Source organism: Balaenoptera borealis (assembly GCF_965194805.1).
Source record: "Balaenoptera borealis genome assembly, chromosome: 7".
NCBI classification, from domain to species: domain Eukaryota; kingdom Metazoa; phylum Chordata; class Mammalia; order Artiodactyla; family Balaenopteridae; genus Balaenoptera; species Balaenoptera borealis.
Window position 1 is genome coordinate 121,726,217 of NC_138864.1, and position 23,568 is coordinate 121,749,784.

At 37.8% G+C, this 23,568-nt stretch overlaps 1 protein-coding gene across 3 annotated transcripts in view; it reads left to right on the forward strand.

Annotated features, from left to right (window-relative positions):
* CNTNAP2 (contactin associated protein 2) overlaps positions 1-23,568 on the forward strand; it is a 2,074,761-nt gene that overhangs the window by 1,093,905 nt on the left and 957,288 nt on the right. For all 3 annotated transcript variants that reach the window (XM_082400459.1, XM_082400458.1, XM_082400460.1), the window contains one exon: positions 665-814. In XM_082400459.1, coding sequence (XP_082256585.1) covers positions 665-814 — 150 coding nt within the window. The remainder of the gene's footprint in view (positions 1-664; positions 815-23,568) is intronic.

Consider the following 23,568-nt stretch of genomic DNA (forward strand, 5'->3'; position numbering starts at 1 on the left):
CTGGTACAGGGAGGGTACCTTTCACATGAGAGATTTGTTTCCTGCTTTCAGAGGGACAAAGGAGGGTCAGAGTATCCTTACTGCACTTGCTTTTTCTTAAGTAACTTTAATTCAAAATAATCAGTATGCTGAAATGGCACATGTTGGGGTGGCATATTCTGCTCCCCTTCACTGCACGTACTCACACATTTATTCTTTAGTCCTTCATTTCTATTAGCTATGCTTGCCAGATGTGGCTATTGAGAGACAATGACAGTACAAAAAATAGTTTTTAAAAACAGAGAGTGACATTAGATAAAATTACAAATCCTTTTTCTCATCTGAGAGTGAAGTCTAGTAAAGCTAACTAGAAAATAAGTTATTAAATTAAAATAGTTCATCATCATCTCCCAAACAACTTAATTCACTCCAGTTTCTTATGTACCCTGATGGCACATTATACCCCTACTTGATTGGGTTATGTTACGCCGTATTTGGTCTGGCTGAGGATAGAACTACTTATAATATTAAAGAAGATGAGATATTAATTGTAGCTACACTCAATTTTCCTAGATGCAAATATATTAATTTTTACTTACAAAGCTCTGACTCAAGTTGTTATTAAAAATTATTTTAAACTGAATCATCTTAAGAAAAGAAATGGCCTTTTCTCTTTATCTAACAGGTTCTGGGTTGAATGACGGCCAGTGGCATGAGGTCCGTTTCCTAGCTAAGGAGAATTTTGTTATTCTCACTATCGATGGAGATGAAGCCTCAGCAGTTCGAACTAACAGTCCTCTTCAAGTTAAAACTGGCGAGAAGTACTTTTTTGGAGGTAAGACTACCATTTTTTTAAATTGGTTAACTAATACATTGCTAAAAATGGAGTTTCAAAAAAGTTTGATTATGAAGTATTTATATTCAGTGGACTCAGTGGATCTCAGGAAAAAAGCAAACTGTAACCTCATTGAACTAAAAGGAGCATCAAATGTATTGTTTCTTCATGATAAAGTGTTAATATGATGTCACCATATTCTTCTAGTCCAATTCAAATATTCTAAGTATAAAGCGTGAGATTTTGAATCCATTCATTCTCATAACACTATTCTCAAGAATCATGTCCTTGGATTATACATTAGTCATCTCTTGCTGTGTAACTAATTACCCCAAACCTTAGTGGCTTAAAAGAACAAACATGTATTATCTCACAGTTTCTCTAGACCAGGAATTCAGAAATGACTTAGCTGGGTGATTCTGACCACCTGGGTCTGTCATGGGGTTATACCCAAGCTGTTGGCTGTGGCTACATTATTTGAAGCCTTAATTGTGCTAGAGAGTTTGCTTCCAAGAAGGTGCACTCACTTGGTTGATCATTTGTGCTGGCTATTGGCTGGGGTGCCTTGGTTCTCCTCTATGCAGGTCTGATCCTTCGGGGCCTCTCTTCTTCAAGTGGTTTCTTCTATAGATGATGGGGCGGGGTGTGTGTGTGTGTGGGTGGGGGGGGGGGAGAGAGAGAGAGAGAGAGAGAGAGAGAGAGAGAGAGGGGTGGAGAGAAGTGGAGAGGTTGGGAGGGAGAAGGGGAGGGGAGGGAAAAGCCAGTAAGTGGGAGAGAAAATTTACAAGATAGAAGCCATAAAGGTTTTGTTCTTGTTGTTGTTTTTAATAATCCAGTCTTCTGTTATATACAATTGGAACTCACATCCCATCACTTCTGTTATATACAACTTATTAGAAGCAAGTCACTAAATCCAGCCCACACTTAAAGCAAGGGGATTACACAAGAAATCAGGGGTTATTGGGGCCTTCTGAGAGGCTGCCTAACACAGGTTGCCTTACATGAAGCCACCTTATCACAAATATCTTGATTCTTAAGTAATAAAAAGATTAGTGGAATGGAAGATTCTTTTAATGATAAATTCTACTTCTATATGTGAAAAAGTGTTGGAACACAGACCTGGCATGTTTTCTAATTTGAGAAATGCATCCTGCCAGAAAATGTCTTTTTTCATTAATGAAACATAGGGATATCTTTTATTAAAATGCTAGGTGTGTTGCTTAGATCAATAATAATCTTTCATTAGATTATTCCCTTTCTCATTCTAATCACCCTATGTGAGATCTAAAAATATACATTGTATCCTTAGAAAAGGCTTTGGTTTAAGCTTTAAAAAGTATGTGTACATATACTTGCCTCTGCAAATATGCCTATTAATATTCCTATATCTATTTATTTGTATATATAAATATATGTTTATATATCACTATTTGTATATATTTCTCTAATTATTAGAATAAGCCTACTTGACAACAGACATCTTGTATGTCTTGTTTCCTGCTTTATCCCCCAAGGTCCTAGAAAAATTCTTGAATATAGTAGATGACCAATAAATATTTGTAAATGAATTAGTAAATTCTGAAAAATAAGCAAGGCAAGCCTTTTATTCCTAAATTTCTAAAAGAAGAAATAGAAGCCCTAAGAGCTATACTGACTTGCCGCTGAGTCTATAGCCAGCCCCTGAATTCAAAACCTCTGACTCCTGTATGAGGGTGTTTCTCCCCTCTGCATCATGATATGATGATGAGTGACAGCTCAGAGACAGAAGTCCTGAACTAGACCTCTGCTTCTTTAATCTTCCATGGTCTTTGTTGGGAGTTAAAGCTACATGCTTTTTAAAAGTCTCTCAATAAATATTTGATGAGTGGATGAAGTCAGATAAGATGTCTTAGGAGTGAATAAACTGGGCTTATTGATGTGAGAAAAAGCAACCCAGTAGCCAAACTGGTTTTTCTCCCAAAACATATTTAACAAGATGGACTTCTGGCCAACAGTTTTCATTGCTGTCAGAAAATGGATGACAGTATTCAGTTGGAAAGCTATTGATAATCCCTACTCATGCAAATGACAGTGGAATATCTTTGGCCATGAATGAGCTTGCTGAATGCTTAAGGCAAGTGTTGATCTATTTCCATCTAGATGGGTAGGCAAAAAGCTATAACCACAAATTTATGGCATAGAGTTTATAGGATATGAGGGCTTTATAGTGTGCTATTACTATTGCTTTACAGATTTGGGTTTTCAAACCCAGCAGTCAGGGTCATATTTCCTCCCTCTCGGGTCTTTAGTCTGCCATTGGGAAATGCTGTCAGCAAATGATCATGATGCTTCTTTGGTTATATCTTCATTGGCTGAATCCTCAGAGTATATGAGAATCACTAGGGGAACGTGTTACAATTCAGATTCTCAGGCCACACTCCTAGAACTTTAGAATGCAGGATGTTGAGAAATCGAAGAATTCTAAACTTCAAGTGATTCTGAAACAAATGATCTGAGTAACAGAATTATAGATCTGACTTAGCCAACTTGCATGCATATGTATTATATTCTTTTTAAAAAACAATGTCAGCCACTGACAAGTGAGATAAGTAAGAAACAGCTATTCTCATACAGCTCTGCCACCATGGAGCAGTGAAAGGAAGCCCCAGACAGGGTCTGGTGCACATAGAGACATTTATTAAATGAACATTTATTAGCAAGCTGGAACAACACTGTTAATACAAACTCCTCTGTCAGCTCAACGAAGTCCTAGCTCTCTGACTTGCTTTACCTTGAACAAACTGTTTTCTTCAGGCAGCTGTAGCAGTATTTCAGAGGCAGGATTCAGCTACACCCAGAGCCAGTGCCAGGCAACAGAAAGCCTCCTAAGCTAATAGCTGGCACAGGTTCACTGATCCAGAATCCAGAACCGTCTCCACGGCTTCAGGTCACAGACCTCACTGGAGTCTTATACCATTTTCACACAGGGTGTGTTTCTAAAAGATGTTTCACCAAACTACATAACCTTAATATATTTAATTTCACCACTGGATCTCTTTCCTAATAACATTTATCTACCATTTATGCTAATTAAGAGACCACTGTTTTTACCAAAGAAAACCCAACTTGACATTCAGAAAGTTGATGAGAGGAATAGATAGCAGAAATCCTGGAGTAGTCGTGTCTGGAGTGGCTGCAGTGTTTCTGAGAGCACGCTCACGACTGCCTCTGGCGCGTGGCTGCCTGATTAGAGTGATAGCCGACTCTGGACTGTAACTTGGAACACACACACACGACTTCATACTGTCTGTGCTGAAAAGGTAAAGTAAGTTGTAGATGTTGCAATGATGACATCTTAAGAAATATTAGTATAGTGGAAAGGAGAATTGACTTTGTTCTAAAATAAGAACTTTGAATCATACACACCTAATTTGGGACGGTGGCTTCTCTTAGTTGATAGGTCATTTTAATAATTTATCTTTCTTTATCTATTAAAAGGCAATAGGATCTGTTCTGTGAACATTACACAGCATCACCTGTTAACCCCAGGGTCTGACCCCAGGGTTTCATGCTAAATGCTGATTGCCTTTCCAATTCATCTGGGGTCTTTTCTTAAACTCCCTTTGAGACAGCCCCTTCCCAGGAAAATTTCAGATTTCAGGTCATGTGCTCATCTAAGGCCTCTCACCAGCTGCTCAGCTACTCAAAGCATTTCTTCCTCCTTAGTCAGTAAAAATCAAATTGTTTTCCCGCTGGGTGAAAGCCTTACGTAAAGGCATTCTGCCCTTAACCATGTCCACAGTTTGCTTCTTCTGAAGTAAGTCCTGGCCACACAGCCGCTTTTGCCACCACAGGCACGGCTGTGCCCACCAGCGCGGAGCCGTCTCTCTCCGCGCCTGCACCCTGCTCATCCCAGGAAGGCTCTTAGTTCTCCTCTGTAACACTCTCAATCAGACGTTTACGCTCTAAGAATTATCTTGCCTTGTTCTTTCTTGGGAATAAACAGAAAAAGAAAGATTATTCATTTGGGAATGTTTCCTCAGGAAAAGTTATTTTAGCTGCTTTACCTTATTTCTCTATCTCCCAACTTGAATTCCTTTTGATAACACGTCATTAATTTTAATAATCAAAAGAATTCTAAACAAAATAATTCAATTTATTATTGACTGCTTACCTGGGAATTGGCTTTCTGATACAGGCCAGGGCCCATGATCATGAGAGAGTAGAAAGATTTTTAAACTTAAAAATTTCTTTAGGTTTGGTATTTTGATTATTTGTTTTAATTTAAAAGGAAAAGGAGCTGTGGGCTGAAGAGGAGAGGTAAGAAAGATCCAGTCTTGTTGGAAGGGGAGTTCTAAGGAACACACTGGGGGTGGCAGCTCTCAAGAAGGTGCCAGATTAGGTGGAGGTGACCAGAGAGATGGGGGGCATTGGGAACTGGCCAGAGTCTGATAGGAATGGAATTAATAAAGTTTAATAAAAGGGCACAGCCCTTCCCAGTTACAAATCTAGGCTCACCAGTATATAGCCTTTTACTCCTCATTGAAATAGAGCATGAATTTTAAATAGTTATTAGATTGATATGTAAATATGTTTCTGACCAGGGTTTTTGGACTCCTTAATCAATAGAAATTGATCAGAGACCAGACAAGAAATTCAGACAAGGCTTTACTGGGGCCCCTGCTGCAGCAGGGGAGGAGCGAGAACAAAAACAGGTTCCCTTGCTCACTTGCTCCCGAGGCGGGGCGAGCTGGTTCCTCATATGGGGTGAGGGTAGGGGGTGTGTCCAGGGGTCGGGCCGGAGGAGTGGCTGAGGTGGTTTGCCCTCCCCTTAGGTGGTGGTGAGTGAGGGGGGCATGGGCAGTGCCCTGCTTTTGCTCCCGACCCCCTACCTTTGCTCCTGGCTCTGCGGAAGTGGCAGTTGGGGTTTTATTTTGATCTTTTCTGTATTTTGTTGTTGATAATTTGCCCCAGTTGCACATGCACACAATTATTTTTAGTTCCTTATAGTTTCTTTGTGTTTTGTTGCTCGAGAAGACCTTTGTCCAGGTGCAAGTACTGCAGCAAAGTGTCCCAGGTCCCAGGTCCTAGTCTGTCTCAAATATATATCTGTGTAAAGTAGTTCTCATTGAATCAGTTAGAGGCTTGTTACCAGTGCTGGTGCTTCCTGGCTGTTTAAGGGAAAATGCCACCAGCTGTGAGTGCCTAACGCTTTCCTTAGTGATCTAAAACACACCACAACTTAGTCATGAAAGGCCTCCCAGATAGTTTCTCAGGAATTCCTGGGTTGACCCGTCTGTCACCAGAATATGTGCAGGACCTTGCAGCACTCTGTTTATGGTCCAGTCTTCCTTCCTCTGAAGGGCCAACTGGCCTGTTGTTGCACCTACTGAAAATCTGTTGTTTGGAGATTTGTTTTCTAGCTCCTTTTTGTTGCTTTCCACAAGAAATGGAGTGATAAATGTTTTATCAAATGATATGGTACGTTAGATGATGTCTTCCTCAGTGGTCTGAAAAGTGAATCTTAAGCAAACTTCTTTGTATTAGGTTTCCAGGGCTGCTGCAACAAACTACAAACTGAGTGGCTTAAAACAACAGAAACTTATCCCCTCACAGTTCTGGAGGCTAGAAGTCTGAAACCAAGGTTCAGCAGGGCCCAAGGTTCACTAGGGCCCTGATCCCTCTAAAGTCTCCAAAGAAGAGTATTTTCTGGATTCTCCTATCTTCTGATGGTTGCAAGCAATCCTTGGTTTTCCTTGGTTTGTGGATACATCGCTCCAATTTCTGCCTCCATCTTCAAAATGAATTCTTCCCTCTGTTTTTCTGTGTCCAAATTTCCCTCTCCTTTTAAGGACACCAGTCATCAGATTAGGGATACATTAGGCGATCAGATTATCACCTCATTTAACTTGATTACATCTGCAAGGACCCTATTTCCAAATAAGGCCACATTTACAGATTCTAGGGGTTAAGACTTCAACATATCTTTTTGGAAGGTACAAGTCAGCCCATAATAAGATATAAGTGATTTGCTTCATAGCTCCCTTTAATTAAAGTTACCATACTTCTTAAGGGAGATTCATATTTCTGGATTAATATTATTCATTTTCAAAGATGAATTTTATAAGAGTTGAAAGTCAAACAAATTTTAGGCAATGTGGATAACTAAAAGGTAGAGACATTCAAACAATCAAACAGCAACAACAAAAATTAAACTACTATGCACACTGGATAAAAACAGCACTGCTGGCCAAATTTCTGAACATGACTTTCTGACCTCTAAATAGGACTGAGTATAGAATTTTAAGGAAATCAATAAAAAATATTTTTGAGAAAATTCCATGACCACACTTGGTCATGGTGAGAACTCATCTCTGATAAATGTTAGAAAGCTTTGTGTAAACAGAGCAATACAAAAGTGCAAATGATAAGTAAAGGAATCATTGTTTTGAAAATGTATCCCATGTGTAAGAAACTAACAATTAGAGTGAGAAAAAAAGAGCATACAGCTTAGACTTTGTATCAGTCAGGATTCATATATATATATGTGTGTGTGTATATGTGTGTGTGTGTGTGTGTGTGTGTGTGTGTGTGTATATATATATATATATATATATATGCAGGGTTATGGAGCCCAGAAGTCCCACAATCTGCTGTCTGCAAGCTAGAGAACCAGGAAGACAGTGGTGCAATTCAGTTAGAGTCCAAAGGCCTGAGACCCAGGGGAGCCAGTGGTTTAACTCCTAGTCTCAAAGGTTCCTCTTATAATTCCCAAAGTCCAAAGGCCGAAAATCTGGGAGCTCCAACGTCCAAGGGCAGGAGAAGATAGACATCCCAGATCAAAAAGAGAGATGGAATTTGCCCTTCCTCTGCCTTTTTTGTTCTGTTGGGCCCTCAACAGGTTGGATGATGCCCACCCACTTTGATGAGAGCCATCTTCTTTACTTAGTCTACTGATTCCAGTGCTAATCTCTTTTGGAGACACCCTCACAGACCCACCCAGAAATAATGTTTTACCAGTTATCTGAGCATCCTTTAGTCTGCTCAAGTTGACACATAAAATTAACTATCACAGACTTGGCGTTAGCAAACTTTAGGGGCAGGATCATACATAAAGACAAGGGGGGGAAGTCTATCCACATTGCTTAACAGACCTGGAAATTTTCAGAAACGGAGGAATTTTGAATTTGACCTTGATTTGTAGTATGGTGGGACCTATCACTACCAAAGAAATGAAAATAGTAAAGACTTTGGCTGTAGATACTAATAATGCTGGAAATAAAACAATCACACACATACAAAAGAGTGCCATGAAAAGAAGATGAAGTCCTGGAATTGTTCTCTTCCCTCAGTAGAGTTTAAGTGGCTTTTCTGAAATCACATGTGTTTAAGAATAAATTGTCATCCTAATGGCATGCTGTACTGGTCTTGGAATTTTGCATAATGTGTATATACTGAGCAGTAGAACATAGGCTTAGAGTCATAAAGATATAATGAAGTGTTCCCAGAGAGTTGTTCATATTAAAACAACCAGAAAAGTTCAGGAGAACATACTTGACACCCATGGCTATGTGTCCAGTCCCTTACTGACAGTAAGATCATTCCTACATTTAACACATAAATGCTGGGTACATGTGCTGTTTTGCACATTAAGTGTTCTCACAAGAAATGCCTTCAAAGAAAACAAATGTGGTATTACTTTGGGGATTGAAATCCTTCAACTCTGTTATTAGATCAATGTTCAGTTTTCTCTTAACTGGTTGAAATAATAGTAAATCTTTTAATCTTTTTGTGGGCCTATTTCTCTAAATCCTTAGTTATCTTTAGGACTTTCTTTTCAAACATGCATTTATCTTTCTATTACAGAACTGAGATCTACATTTATTCATTTATATCCAAAGAGACTATGGAGCCCTTCATATAACTCAGGGGTTATGCTTGGTGCTGGTGATATACCGCGACCAAACAGGAGCCAGAATCTCTACCCTCATAGAATTTACAGTTTTTGCTCTCATCCCCCCATATGTCTCACCTTTATAAAGTTATCATTTTACATTGTTTGTATGATTCTCTTATTAATGTATACCTACTCTAAGCTCCATCTGGGGAAACATCTGTTTTGCTCTTAAGACCTTTCACCTGGTTGGATGAGGGCTACATTGTCAAGGCTTATCTCTTTTACTTAAAGTCAGTTGAATGTGGATGTTCACCACATCCACAAAACACCTTCACAATAGCACCTAGATGAGTGTTGGATTGAATAACTGTGTATTAGAGCCTATCCAAGTTGACATGTAAAACTCACCATCACAGAGTACTTTTATATATCCTGGATTCTGGATTCGAAACATCAAATAAAAATATAATCAGATTGTCTGGTTTAATGTACAGATAAAGGAATACCAGAAACTGCTTTTACAGTTTTCTAATTATGATATCCAAGTCTTCTACAGGCATGTTTTTCTATTTTGTTTCATTTTATGTTTCTAATGTTACCTCTCTTATTCCCTCTCTCTCTTTTCATTGCTTTTACTAAGATAAAATTTACATATGCTAAAATCCACCTATTTCAAGTGTATAAATCAGTGAGTTTAGTGAATTTATACAGTAGTGTCGCCATCACCACAGTCCAGCTCTTAGATCATTTCCCCAGTCCCCCAAATTTCCCTTCTGCCCCCTGCAGTCAATTCTCATTCCTGCCCTGTCCCAGGCGACCACTGGTCTGGTTTCTATTGTCCCTATAATGTTTTCTTTTTTCCCTAGACCCTTATTTTTTTTGTTTTGTTTTTTGACTCTTCTCTGGTTTACTCTCCTCCTTAGAGACTTTGCCCAAGTCTCACCTCCTCCAGGAGGATGACCAGGCCCTCTCCTTCCTGCTCCAGCACGTCCTGACCCACCCACCCACCCCCAGCATCCCTGGTCCCTGTTGTCCCACACTACTTTCTTCCCTCCCCTACCACAGCACTTAATCACTTTCTAACATTCTACATCCTTCATTATGTGCTATATTGACTGTTTATTACTGGAATCTCCACTAGAATGTAAGCACTAATACGACAAGGATATTAGTTGTTCACATTTTCTGCTATATTAAGTGTTGGGGAAAAATGCCTGTTGCATAATAGTTCTATATTTAGTTATTGACTAAATTAATCAACAGTCCCTATGGTTACGTTTAATGGTTACATGCAAAAGGGGCTAGAGGACTTCTCATCCCCACGTAGATGGCCAGCTTCTGCCACACTCCTCTCCCCCTAGAGAACTTTAGGTAAGGGATACTGACTCTGCTGGCAGAGAACAGCCACTGGTATTTCACTATCATATTTGGCAGGAATAACTTTTCAGGGTCTTGACAATAACATGATTTTGTATTAGATCAGATGCACTTTTTATCTAGGTGTACATACTATCTGTATGACTAGTGAGGAGTAGGGCCAGGATTCAAATCATTTTATTTACTAAATATTTACTAAAACCTGGCATTATTATTCATGCTAGAGCATTGAACAAGTCAGAAAAAAATACGTGCTGTCATTCCAGTTGAGATAACAAATTGGTGAAATGAGTATTTTTGGAGAAGATAAATCAGAGAAGGGGATAGGAGGGTCTGGGGGAAGGGGGATGTTGAAGATTACCATTTAAAACAATTTGACAGATGAAGCCTCAATGAGAAGATGGCACCTGAACAAAGAGCTCAAGGATTGAGCAAAACGCTCAAGGATGTGAGCAAACACATCAAGAGGAGATATGGAGAAGAGCATCTCTAGTAGAGAGAAAAGGAAGTGTAACTAGTACACAGGTATGAGCACATGGAGGCCTTGAGGACAGGAGGCCACACAGCTTCAGGAGTGCGAGGCTGCAGAGGCTGGATCGTGAAGGGTCTTTTACTCTGAGTGAGGGGGGTGGTCATTTGAAGATTGAACCAGGTGAATGGCAAAATCTAATTTACATTTTAAACCGATCTCTAAGGCTGCTGTTTTGAGAAAAGAGTATGGTCAGATAAGGGAGCAGTATAGTTAAAACAGTGGAGACTATTGTAATAACCCAGACGAAGGAAGATAGACTAGTGGAGGAGTGGGAAATGGTCAATTCTGAATACATTTTTGGGAGTCAAGCCTACAGGACTTGCTGACAGGTGGGATATGGGCCGTAATACACAAAAAGGAGTCAAGATGACAGCAGTCAGCCTGACAAAAAGCCTTGAGCTTACCCTTTCCTCTACTCCACATTTTCTGTTTCTTCTTCTGCATTTTGGGGTCCATCTGGCAGTGTTTCCCTAAAGACTACTTCTGACCTGTGCGTCAGGAACTGCTGAAGGTATTGCTATCCATGGAGTAACCTGTCATTCCTCCTCCCAAATTAACAAGACCATGAACCAACCCCCTAACCCCCCAAGACACGCGCGCGCGCGTGCGCACACACACACACACTTTCACAGTTCCCTGCATCCTCTCTCTCCTTGATGGGTTCTGAATTAGTTCTCAAATCTTTCAAGCCTTGCCCAGATGCTCTTTTTGCTGCATCACACATGGGGTATAACAAGACTCAAGATTCTACTGATTTAAAACCAGCTCTGGTAAACTAAAATTCCAATCAGTCGCTGATTTGGGGACTGCAGTGCCACTCAGAAATAGGCAAGTGGAGAACTTCGACTCAAAGCTAAACAACTGCTATAAAATAAATGGTCTTTAAAAATATTAGTCTAGTGGATATACTTCCAACTTGAAAGCATGGACTAGTCATCATCTTTTCCTCTTGGTCTTTCTTCCACCCATGGCCCAACTATACTGAGGTTAGAAGGGATCAGGGGATAAATTATTTATTGCCTTTTAAAAAATAAAATGAAAGTTCACCATCATCTACATTTATATAGTGTTGAACATCACTTATTAATATTGAAATACTTGGATGCCCATTTTACTTTTATGTAATATACCTCCCTTTAAAATACTATGGCAAGAGTCAAGTTTTTCTGACCAACCGACTAACAATTTATTAAATAGCAAAACGAGAAATGAGGAAATCACATCTTAGAACCTTAGGGATTCCTGGAAGTTGTTAAAAATTATTTTGATTTGGATTGGCTAACTTTATATAATAATTGGAATTAAGTTTTCTTTTATTGTTTCCAAACCCATTCACTAATTTTTTATTTATATATCTTTCCTTTGTGCTTTTACTGTTTCACCCTGGTTCGTTGTTATACATGATTGTTTTTCTCTTATTCAGCTTCAGAGAGTTAGTCTTTCCTTAACTGTAGTGAATTAACCTAGAAACTTTCTCAATTATTAACTTCTTAAAAAGAATTTGGTTGTTTAAAACAACCACTTGCCATAAAAATATTTAGATCAATATTTGCTATTTTAAGCAAATTCTTTCCCCACTTTAAAAAATACATTTTTAAGCCATTTCTTTCCATTATGAGAACATTAACAAGAAGAGACATTTCTTTTTCAATCCAATTCCCAAGGAACTTTTGGTTGTTTTACTTTGTTTTCCAACTACATGCATAAAAGAAAAGGGCACAGAGGAGGAAGGGAATTGCACAGTGAAATTGAATATATTAACCTCTTCAGAAACTCTTTCTCTGTTGGAGATAGGAAAGTATTCATTACATAGCCCCCAATTCCAAAGACCTTTTTATACCTCCTAGAAGTAAAATTTGATTAGAGCTATGATTTGGGCTAATTATCATTAGAATTATTGTGATATTCAACATACCTTTGCTTTTTTCTGGCTCTTATGACTGGCTTGCACTGGGAGTATTCAGATTTAAGGGCGAATTATAAGTAGTTTTTCAAAGGAAAAAATCATGAAATTATAAAAACTCTTTGACTTGCAGGAATTGTATTAACCCTGTGGCTATTTATCACTGTTATTTTGTGGGGTTTTTCTCCTTATATTAATTTTGTTATTTTAAAATCACTAGATTAAAAGAACATAATGTTCTGACTGTAGAAATATAGGTAACTATAAATATGTAGATTGAATATGATTTTTTGTATGTATCTTTTAGAAAATATTTTCCGTATCTAAAATGCTCAAGTTAAAAAAAAAATTGGCAAGATTTTAAAACTGTGATGACTTGTATATCTCATGTCAATATGTGATATGTGTGTCAGGTTATTATTTGGAGAACATAAACATTTCTACAGATTACCCTATCCAGTTGATTTTACAATGCTTTACCAAAAAAAAAAATTTATACTTTTTTTTTCATGAGTAATGTGTCAGTTCAGGTACTCGAAGAAACAGATGTTAAGGCAGAATTAGACACTGAAAGATTTACTGGGCAAAATGTCTCTGAAGGATAAAGGGGTAAAAGAGGAGGAGGAAGTCTGACACCTGAGGAAGGAGTGATGGAAGGAAGGAGGATTGTGTAGGAAGAGAACCCCAGGTTGTAGCAAAGCACTGAGAGACAGTGTCAGCCACAATCCTCATAAAAATAGCCTGTTAGAGTCCCACGATAGACAGAAATGGCCTGACTCGGGTGCTCTTGCCATGTTTAGTAATTACCTGTGGCAGCCTCGGGGAGCATGGCCTCAGCAGGAGGACATCTGTGGACCCCAATTAGACCAACCAACTCTGCTCCTCAAACAGGAGGGGAGATACGACCAGCATCCCTCCTTGGCCACCACAAATTACTGAGTAATGATACAAATAAGTGAAAACAAAGATAGTTTTAGGACGTTCTCTCGTAAAACCTCTTTATAAACCAGAAAATAAGTTTTGTTTTGTTTTCTAATAAAGTTGGTATTTCTGTTTACATTCCTAATTTTCTATGGCCAAACAAATAGAAGAAATGATTTTAGGGGACTTTTTTTTAATTGCTGAAAATTCATTCCCTCAAAAACACTGTAGTCTTGTAATCTATTTTCTTTAAGACGATTCTGTGTGCAAGTAACCAAATCGAAATATCTGTTCTTGATGTAGTGTTTTTTTTAGTAAATTAATTAATTAATTAATTTTTGGCTGCATTGGGTCTTCGTTGCTGCGCATGGGCTTTCCCTAGTTGCAGCGAGTGGGGGCTATTCTTCAGTGCGGTGCTCAGGCTTCTCATTGCAGTGGCTTCTCTTGTTGTGGAGCATGGGCTCTAGGTGTGCGGGCTTCAGTAGTTGTGGCATGCGGGCTCAGTAGTTGTGGCTCGTGGGCTCTAGAGCGCAGGCTCAGTAGTTGTGGCACACGGGCTTAGTTGCTCCGCGGCATGTGGGATCTTCCCAGACCAGGGATCGAACCCGTGTCCCCTGCATTGGCAGGCAGATTCTTAACCACTGTGCCACCAGGGAAGTCCCTTGATGTAGTTTTAAGCTTGGTGACTCTGTTCTTTTATTTACTTACCTCTGTGTTCTGCTAATTCTCAATGGAGGTGAGCCACTCTCATCTCTCTCCAGTAGAACTTGCTGATCCATCCTTTTCTTCTCCTTCCTCCTTTCAACTTATGCCCCCTTTCAACTTTGTGGCCTTGAGAAAGAATAACCCTTTATGATAATATCCTAAGTATGATTATTGCCAGAGGACTGTTTCCCACTTTCTGGTAGATGGCTCTTATTGTTGTTGTAATTATTTGTTCCTTTCATTTATTTATTTTATTTTATTTATTTATTATCTATAATAACAGAGTACATACAGAGTTCTGCTGATGATTATATATTTGCATCAGATACGAATTAAATCCTAATATAACAAGTCCTAATCAATAAGATGCCTATTTCTCATAGTTTTTTTTTCCCCATCCTTACTCTTACCTCAAGGTGATAAAAGGCATCTTGGGCTACAGCTTTACTTCCTTCTAAGGCTACCTCTTGGCAGCTATGGCTTATAATTACTGTACCTTAGTTTAGGATACAGTTTTTGTATGTGTGTGGAGGGCTTTCTTGTTTTTTGTTTTTTGTTTTTTTACTTTTTCAAGCTTGTAAATTGAGGATTCTCCATCATTTTAGATTGCCATCAGAAGCAGAGAGCCTTCCATCTTCCATTTCAAAGTGGTTTTTCTTTTCTCTCAGCCTGCTGACTGGCTAGTCCTAGACTGAGTTCATCTCTCTCTTGAAGACTGCTGAACATAGCAAGAAGGAGCCAACGCACATCAGCATTTAATTTTTTCCTAACTTTGCTCCTAATATTAAAAGTCTCAGTTGGTACCTGCTTTGCCTTCCAAGGAACAGCAGTTGACGATATGACCAAATATTTTGCTACAAATAATAAAGGCTCCAGCTTGCCAAGCCTGTAATATCCCAGGCTTCAGGGCCCAGTGCTTATAGCAGGCAATTCCATGAACTTAGGTTTTGTCACACATAACATCTTATTTTTAAATATAATACCAAATACAGTATTTGTTTGGATTAGGTTCTGCTCTGAGTGACAGACTGCAATTAACAGGGTAGAGAATTATTTCTTTCTTCCATAAAAGAAGATAGATAGAAGGTAAACTCTGGAGTCATGGAGTCAGAAGTCAAGCTTTTTCCATCTTTCAGCTTTACCATTCTCAACATTTAGTATTTGCCTTGTGGTTCCAAGCTGTCAGTTTAAGCTCCAGACGTTAAATATATCCAAATTCCAAGAAGAAGCAAAGAGAAGAGAATGAGAGGGCCTGCCCCCTTCCTTCAAGACCACTCCCTCAAGTCTCATATTATGTATGAAGCACTGCATTGGCTGGAACTTACATGATCAAACAAAGGAGATTGGATAACCGAGTGCCCAGTTAAATGTCTATATGCAAGAGGGGGAAAATAAATATTGGAGGGTAATTAGCAGTCTCTGTAACAACTCCTCTTTTAATATTAAACAGTTGATATTATCTTTGAATTTATTATAGTCTGTGTACCCAATTTTACTTAATAAACTGGCATCCAATATTATTATTCGTTCCTTGGGCAAATTTTGAAAATCTGTGTATGGTAATTTAATCTAAAGATAGTAAGTTTGGGAAATACATTTAAGTGGATTCATTTCTTTTCCAAGTTTTTAATTATCCATCATCCTAGCCTGAAGCTTTTTATGGCAAATAATTTAGAGAAGCAAAATTAGTTTTTTAAAAGCAATAGAATATTCTCTAATCATGTATTTATATCTCTGCCATTCCCAATCATATTTCTATTCCCCATAAAAAAGCATAATTCAATAAATTTTTTGCCTTAAATTAAGAGAGAAGAGTTATTTGGCCATTCCTTAAAACACCAGGAGTTACTGAAATTAATGCTGGTTGTTATCTAAGAACTTTTTTCTTTAGCTTAGAAAGTAAATGATTGTACATTTCTTAGTTTGCAGATGGTGGAAGTACAAGGGAAAAGGAGAAATATGATCCTGATTGTTTAGTCTGGAGAAATGGGAATTAAGAGGCCAGAAGAACTGTCTTTGGATGTAGGAAACTGCTTATAGCTTAAAAAGAAGTGAGGTGTATCAGGTGGACAACATGAGTTTAAGCTCCAGGAGAGCAGTTTTGCTCATCCCAGTATAGGCAGACAGATCTCAGTGCCTGACATGTGGAAGGTGCTAATTAAACATTTGTTCTACAAATTAATAAGGCTAATTAACCATATCATTAAAAATTATTCTGTTAGACATGTTTATATTACTTTATGCTAGCAGGCAACAGTGAGTGTTTTAAACTTTTTTTTTGCACTTCTTTTGCTACTGAAAAAGTATAAGATACACCATTCCACACCTTATATTTTTACCTCTTACTGTGGCATTGAAGTATAATCTGTAGGAAGGCATGATTTTTTCCCCGACATCAACTTTAAAGGTTACAGATGCACTCTAGAACACCTTAGTGTTTCCTTGATAAACATCTCCAGTTTTTCCTTGTAAGAATTTCACTAAATCTTTCTAAGACTTATTTTTATGTTTGAAGATTATATTGTCCTTTGGGAAGGTGCGTTTTCTAATGTATAATTTGTTTTTCAAAGAAAAAAATCTTTTAAGCTAAACAAAGACACATTTCAGCCTTGTCCTTGTTTGAAATAACACAAATATCAAGTAGAGAAGAATGCATCATTAAATTCCGCACTTGGCTGTAGATAACATCATGAGAGGGAAAGCATCCTCCAAATTTTTAAAACACCAACATTTCAAAATGGTTTTGGAGAAATGAAATTAGAGTACTTAAACATAACTAAACGTAGCTTACAGTAGTAAGAAATGTTTATTTACTGTTTTTGAAGGTCATATATGTTTCTGTCAAAGCAGACTGTTGGACCTTGTGTGCTAAGTCTGCACATTTGCCATCTCTCTTGCTATGCCTGCTTGTTCCCTGGTGAAGTGAAAGAATAAAATGTTTGGTGGGAGGAGAGTCCTAGAATGACGGAGGGCAGCAAATGTTTTCTCAACTTATACAGAACAGGAAAACATAGCCCTTATTTGTTATTGCTGTCTAAATATTGATTTGTTTTTTTTCAACCAGTCAGGTAACAACTAAGATTCCCTATATTATAGTGGGAAAAAAATTATGCTAGTCACAACTTCCAACTATGTTAACTGTTGAAGTCACACAGTGTATGATTTTTTGGGGTAAAATATACGTAACATAAAATTTACCATTTTAACCATTTTTAAGTGAATATATAGTTCAGTGATATTAAGCACACTCACCTTTTGTGACATAGCCATCACTACTATCCATCTTTAAAATGTTTTCATCTTCCCCAAATTGAAACTCTGTACCTATTGTACAACAAGTCCCCATTTCTTCCTCCCCCAGCCACTGGTAACCACTATTCCATTTCTGTCTCTATGAATTGGACTATTCTAGGTACTTCATGTTAGTGGAATTATATGATTTTTGTTCTTCTGTGTCTGGCTTATTTCACTAAGCATAATGTCTTCAACGTTCATTCATGTTGTAGTATCAGAATTTTATTACTTTTTATGGCTGAGTCATATTCCAGTGTGTGTATTACATGTTAATCCGTTTTGCTTCTCCATCCTTTGATGGACATTTGGGTTGCTTCCACCTTTTGACTATTATGAATAATACATGTACAGATGGTATACAAATATCAGCTTGAATTCATGCTTTCACTTCTTTAGGGTATAATCCCAGAAGAGGAATTGCTAGATCCTTTGGTAATTCTATTTTAATTCTTTGAGGAACTTCTACAATGTTTTTCACCATGGCTGCACCATTTTACAACCCCACCCTTAGTGCACAAGGGTTCCAATTTTACCATGTCCTCACCAACACTTGTTATTTTCTTTCTTTCTTTCTTTTTTTCTTTATAACAGCCATCCAAAAGGGTGTGAAGTGATTGGTTTTGTTTTATGGAGAAGTGAAATGTGTTGAGGTAAATGTTGCCTATCACCTCTTACACCTGGCTTTTACACTTAGCCTGCTTCCTGTTCTGCAGTGATACCACTAGACTAGAAGTTCTTTGAGCGCAGGGAGAATATGTCTTGTTTACCACTGTTTTTCAACTTCTAATATAATAGGTGCTTGATATATGGTGCATGAATAAAAGAATGGAAGAAAAGATAAATGAATAAACAGACGAGTGCATCTTAGTATCTCAGTAGTAATACCTGTTAATTTTCCTTTTGTTGATCAGACAAGCTATGAAAACCTCTAGGAACCCTGAAACCCCAAAGCTGACTTGAAGAATCTTGTTATGTTTTTCTATTTAAAAAATAGAACTCACAACAGTAATATTACTCACAACGGTAATATTCATTGGCTTTTTACTGTGTTCTAGAAACTATTCTGGGCATTTTACTTATCTCTTAAATGCTCATGATGGCCTCATCAGGTGGCTTTATTATTATGCCCATTTAACAGAAATAGAAATTAAGCCTCAAGTTATATGATTTGCCCAAGTACCCTCAGCTCTTAAGACTCAGAGTAGGATTTGAATCAAGGCTTGTCTGACTCTAGACACTAAACTCCTAATCAACATAATGTGTTGTTCACTACAATGCCTGAATTTAATTGGCATTTTCTCAATTAGTTTCCAGGTTAAATTGTAATCACTGCTTTAAATGCCCTACAGAACATCCTTACATTAAAACTTAATCAAATTAAATAGATCAGATCAGAGTAAAAGTTCTGAAAAATCATACTGGCTCTATTTTAGAAACCTCTAAAGACATGGAGAAGCTATTCCTGCCTTTATTTTATAGCTGTCTGAAGTTTTCAATGATGAATGTGCATTATATTTTCTTTTATTGACTTTCCTTATGTTATTTAAAGAAACGAGACATTTACATATAGGTAAGTACTTAAAAATATCTGTTCTGTGATTAGTGGGGCTTTAGGAAAAACTATCTTCCTTTCAGAGTTCTTTCCTTATTGTCTCTGCCAGAATATTTGAAATCTCCAATCATGCACTCTTCTGGGTTAAGGAATTAAAAGCAGTTGTGAAAATGCAAATGCTATCCTAAAAGGTTGATACATTAAGCCATTATCAGCCATCAGCACCTTAGCAGGAATTGTCTGATCAGAAAGAAAAGGATCTTGAGAGAATTAACTCTAAGAAAAACATCAGAGTCTAAGAAGCCTGAATAAGCTGGAGCTTATGAAAAATATCGAGACAGATTTTAGAGAAAAATACTTAAGTATGTGGAACAAAAATGTGGAGGACGAGTCAGGATGAGAATGTGGTCTTAACAAACAATAGGAAAGAAGCAAGGTGGGCTACTTCACTCTTATTTTCCTTCAGTGTTCTTCCATGAGGAAAATGGATTTCAAACTAGAAAAGGAAAAACAAGTATCAGAGAAAAGACACTGGAATCTAAAACCAGCTCTTGCTTCTAGTTGTCTCTAAAAAGAACTCTTAGCAAAGGATGCAGATCAGGGATACAAATTTTAACTCTCCGTTAAACACAAAATCATGCATTCTATGCATCTGGCGCCTAAGATAGCTGAGAGCTGTGATCACATTATGGATGGTCTCTCAGTTACAGATGAAAATGGCGGGGGCTGCCATGAGTGGTCATTTATAAAGCGGGGCAGGACGGACTCCAGAGGCCACAGGGCAGTGGAAGCCTGATTTTACTCTCTGTAAAAATTATAAACATTGATTATTAAACTAATGATTTATCAGTACTTGCTAATTAATGAAACAGTGAAGAGTCTCACTATGAATAAATTGCCCCAGGACTTTTTTTTTTGTAGTTTTTGATAGGACTGACAGGTTGAAAGATCAAGGGACTTTCATTAACAAGTGATGACCAGTAGAGGAGAAGCCCCCAGCCTCATGCATGCACACACCATTTGAAAATTACTACTAAAATAAAGCTAGGCTTCAGGAGTGCACTATATCCTCAGCTGTCTTGGGACAAATATGGTTGACAACTTGAAAGACACTGTACCTTTAACTCGATTTATTTTGGCAAATCTGTTATAGCAGAATCTGGAGTTGAACTTTAAAATCCTAAATTCAGTAGCGTTTTCATCAATGCGCAATTTTGACCCCAAATTAAATAGACATAATCCAAGAGAAAAAGCGAAAGGAATGCATTGTCTTTACAAAATGTCCTGATTTCAACCGCTCCCCACCTCTCTCTACCTTGCACCTATGAAGATAAATAAGACAAAATTAGTAATGGGCTGAGAAAACACAGTACATTTTCTGATGACTTATGGTGGGTTGGTCACTGTCAAGGGGTTGAGCATCCCCCCACCACACACACACACAAAGGCACACGTATCATATCGTTAACCACCATCATGGATAGCAGAGTGGATCTGAGCACTTGAGGTGAAGACCAGTGAACTGTAAGAATTACAAAAGGCCTGATTTTTATGGAATAATGGTAGTAGTTGTTTGTGAAGCTGCTCTATCTTAGGGAGACCTATTAAACTTTGTAAGCAGCTAGTTGTTATATTTGTGATATGGGATCTGATTGCCAGCATCCTGGCCTCACAGCCATGGATGTAAAGCATGTAGCCATCTCTGCCTAGGGAGAAGATACAGAGGAGGGCAGAAGGCAGGCCTCTCCTTACCATGTGGTTCTTGTTTAGTACCTCAGGTAATTTTTCTTTAGTTGCTAGTTCAGATTTCAATTGTAGCTGTCAATTTATACCTAACATCTTTCTCAGGTATCTTGTAGAGTGCACTTGTGCTATAGAAATGGTCAGCTGAGTGAGCTCTTCAAGAGGCAACCCTAAGCCATTTCCTGTCCCTTTTCTGTGAAACACTTTTATCAAAGATTCTAATAATAACATTAACGTAAGCTTATCAAAGTTTCAGATGACACAAACCTGGTGGAATAGCTAAGAGTACAGTGAAGTTGTTAAAAAGGAATAGAAGGGAAATTTAAGAATCTGTGTTCAAGCTTCAGCTCTACCACTAACTAGAGGGCCTCAATTTTCTTTTAAATGAGAAAAGTAAGGCTCTATGAGTCAAGCAAACTACACATACAGCTAAAGACTAGTAAGAGACTGAAGCATAATTAGAACCCAGATCTATTTGCCCAGAGGCACAATATATTTTGGTAACAAATTGAATGGGAGGGCTTGGTGAGGAGTTCAGGGAGTTCAAAGATGATGACCAGGGTTACTAGCTTGGACAACTGGTGAAGCTGTTCATATCAGTCAGGGTGGTGAGAAGAAGGAAGTGTCAGTTTGGAAGTAAAGATGACATTTTACATATATGAAGTAGGAGGTTTGTTTCAGATACCCATATAGAAACATCTCATATGTAATTGGGTAAATAAGTTTAAACTTCAGAAAAGATAACTTGGAAGTCACCGACATAGCATTAGCAGTGTTAATGATGGTCAAAATTGTGAAAGTGGCTGAGAGTGGATAGAATAAGGAATGAGTCCCAAAGTCTAAGCAGTAAAGGACACTAACTTTAAGGAGTGGACAGAGGAGACAGAACCTCAAATGAGACTCAAATGAGACTTAGAAGTAGCAGGTAGAGTAGCTGACAAAGAACTGGGGTGTAGAAGCCACCAGGGGGAGGAGAGAGGATCAGAAGTTGTGGAGTTTGGCAAGGGGGGATCTAGAGACCCACCCAGATAACTAGGAACGCTCCTTGTTGGCCACCGCCTGAAAATGCTCCAGTCTTGACTCCTCCTTCACTTCAGTTCCCCTTGGACTAAGCACTGATCAATTCTCCAAGACTTTTCCAAGAGCATCCTCGCTTAGAAGTGATCTCATCAGCTGCCTCGGTATCCAGAAAGTTCCCCAGCAATCATCTGGCTTTGCCGTTCTCATGAAACCGACGTGTCTTGGAAAAGCTGTTCTCAGATCCTCCCTCCTTGTTAAGGTCCACCATGAGGGAGGTGGCTTTGACAATAGTTAGGATGGAAATCCTAATAAGGAAGGAGAAAATTGTTATTCACATCAAGCTAAATATAAATCTACAGAGTGATAATGCTGCTAAAATACAATATTCAGATGATATTATTCTGCATTAATGGAAGAGAGTCAAGACCATGGGAAACAATAGCTGTATTTTTCTCTACATTAGTTAAACTATATCTATTATACTATGTTCTATTCTGGGTGCCAAATTTTAAGAAAATTAATCCCTTTGAATGTATCCAGAAGAGGACGAAATGGAAAATATTCTGTAAATTGCTTTTATATGATGAAAATATCCATAATGGCAACCAACTGGACAAAGTTTTCAGAACAGAAAGCTCCCTTCTGGTTTCTTCTCTAAAAGTGTGGATTGTTCCACTGATCACTCAGCAAATGCCTGCCTAACATCTGGAGAAGTTCAGCACTGCCAATCAGCAATCAGAAACTTTTAGCAGGGCCTCCCAGTCAGAAAAGAGAAAATAGCTGAAAGAAAAAAACAATTCTAGCACATTGATGATCAATCTAGGTTTAAAAAAAATTTTTGGTAGATTTTTCACAAATGTTTCCATGGGTGCATAGATTTGGGAGATGTTGGCTTTAAAGCATACAGCTATCTGTTTGCAGGACTCCTCAGTATTTAATATGGAAATGTGCAAGTGACAGAGTTCCCCAAATTTATTTGACCTTTAAGCCATGGACTGTCTTGAACACTAGTACTCCTCAGAACACATTTTGGAGAACTGATCTAGGAAGTAAGGAGAGGAGCAGAAAGAAGGAGGAAGAGGCAACATTAGCCAAAACACAAATAGGATATTAGGGCCTGACTGTAGTATGGTTTCCATTGTAGAGATTTTAACTGTATGAAGGGGTGTGTAGCAGAAGGAAAGTGCTCTTGAGAGAAGATTAAAGTGACATTAATGTGTAAGATCAACTACAGAAGGAAAAGATGAGACTGAATATCTAGTTAAGAAGTAATGGTAAAACAAGCATATGAGATGGTGAGCCCTCTCATGATTTTTATTTCTATTTTATGCAGTCACATTTTTATATTTATTTGTGTGGATACAGGTTAAATCTAAATCAAAGGCATTATATGCATGATGAGTAAGTACAAAAAAATTCATAAAATACCTTTTATGTAGATAAATATCAAATAAAATTAAGCAAATTGACATTGGATGGGAGTAATTAAACAGAATTTGCTTGAGAACTGTCCACAGAAAATGATTCCTTTTTAACAATTTTTGATAATAAAAGAACTGAATTATTGTTGAAGGTAATACTAAATTTTACTAAATAAAAAAAATTTTTAGTTATTCACTTTGGATAGATTACTAAACAACTATAATTGAATTATAAATAAATGCATTGAAACATTTTCTTAATTTTTTTATGTTGTATAGTTTTCAAAATAAATGCGTAATATAACCATCCTAATTCTTCTTTATTTCTAAACCTTTGTACAAATATTTCCTTATTAACTACAATAAATAAGCCATAAATAATAAAAGAGTTGGTGAATTTTAGCAAGTAG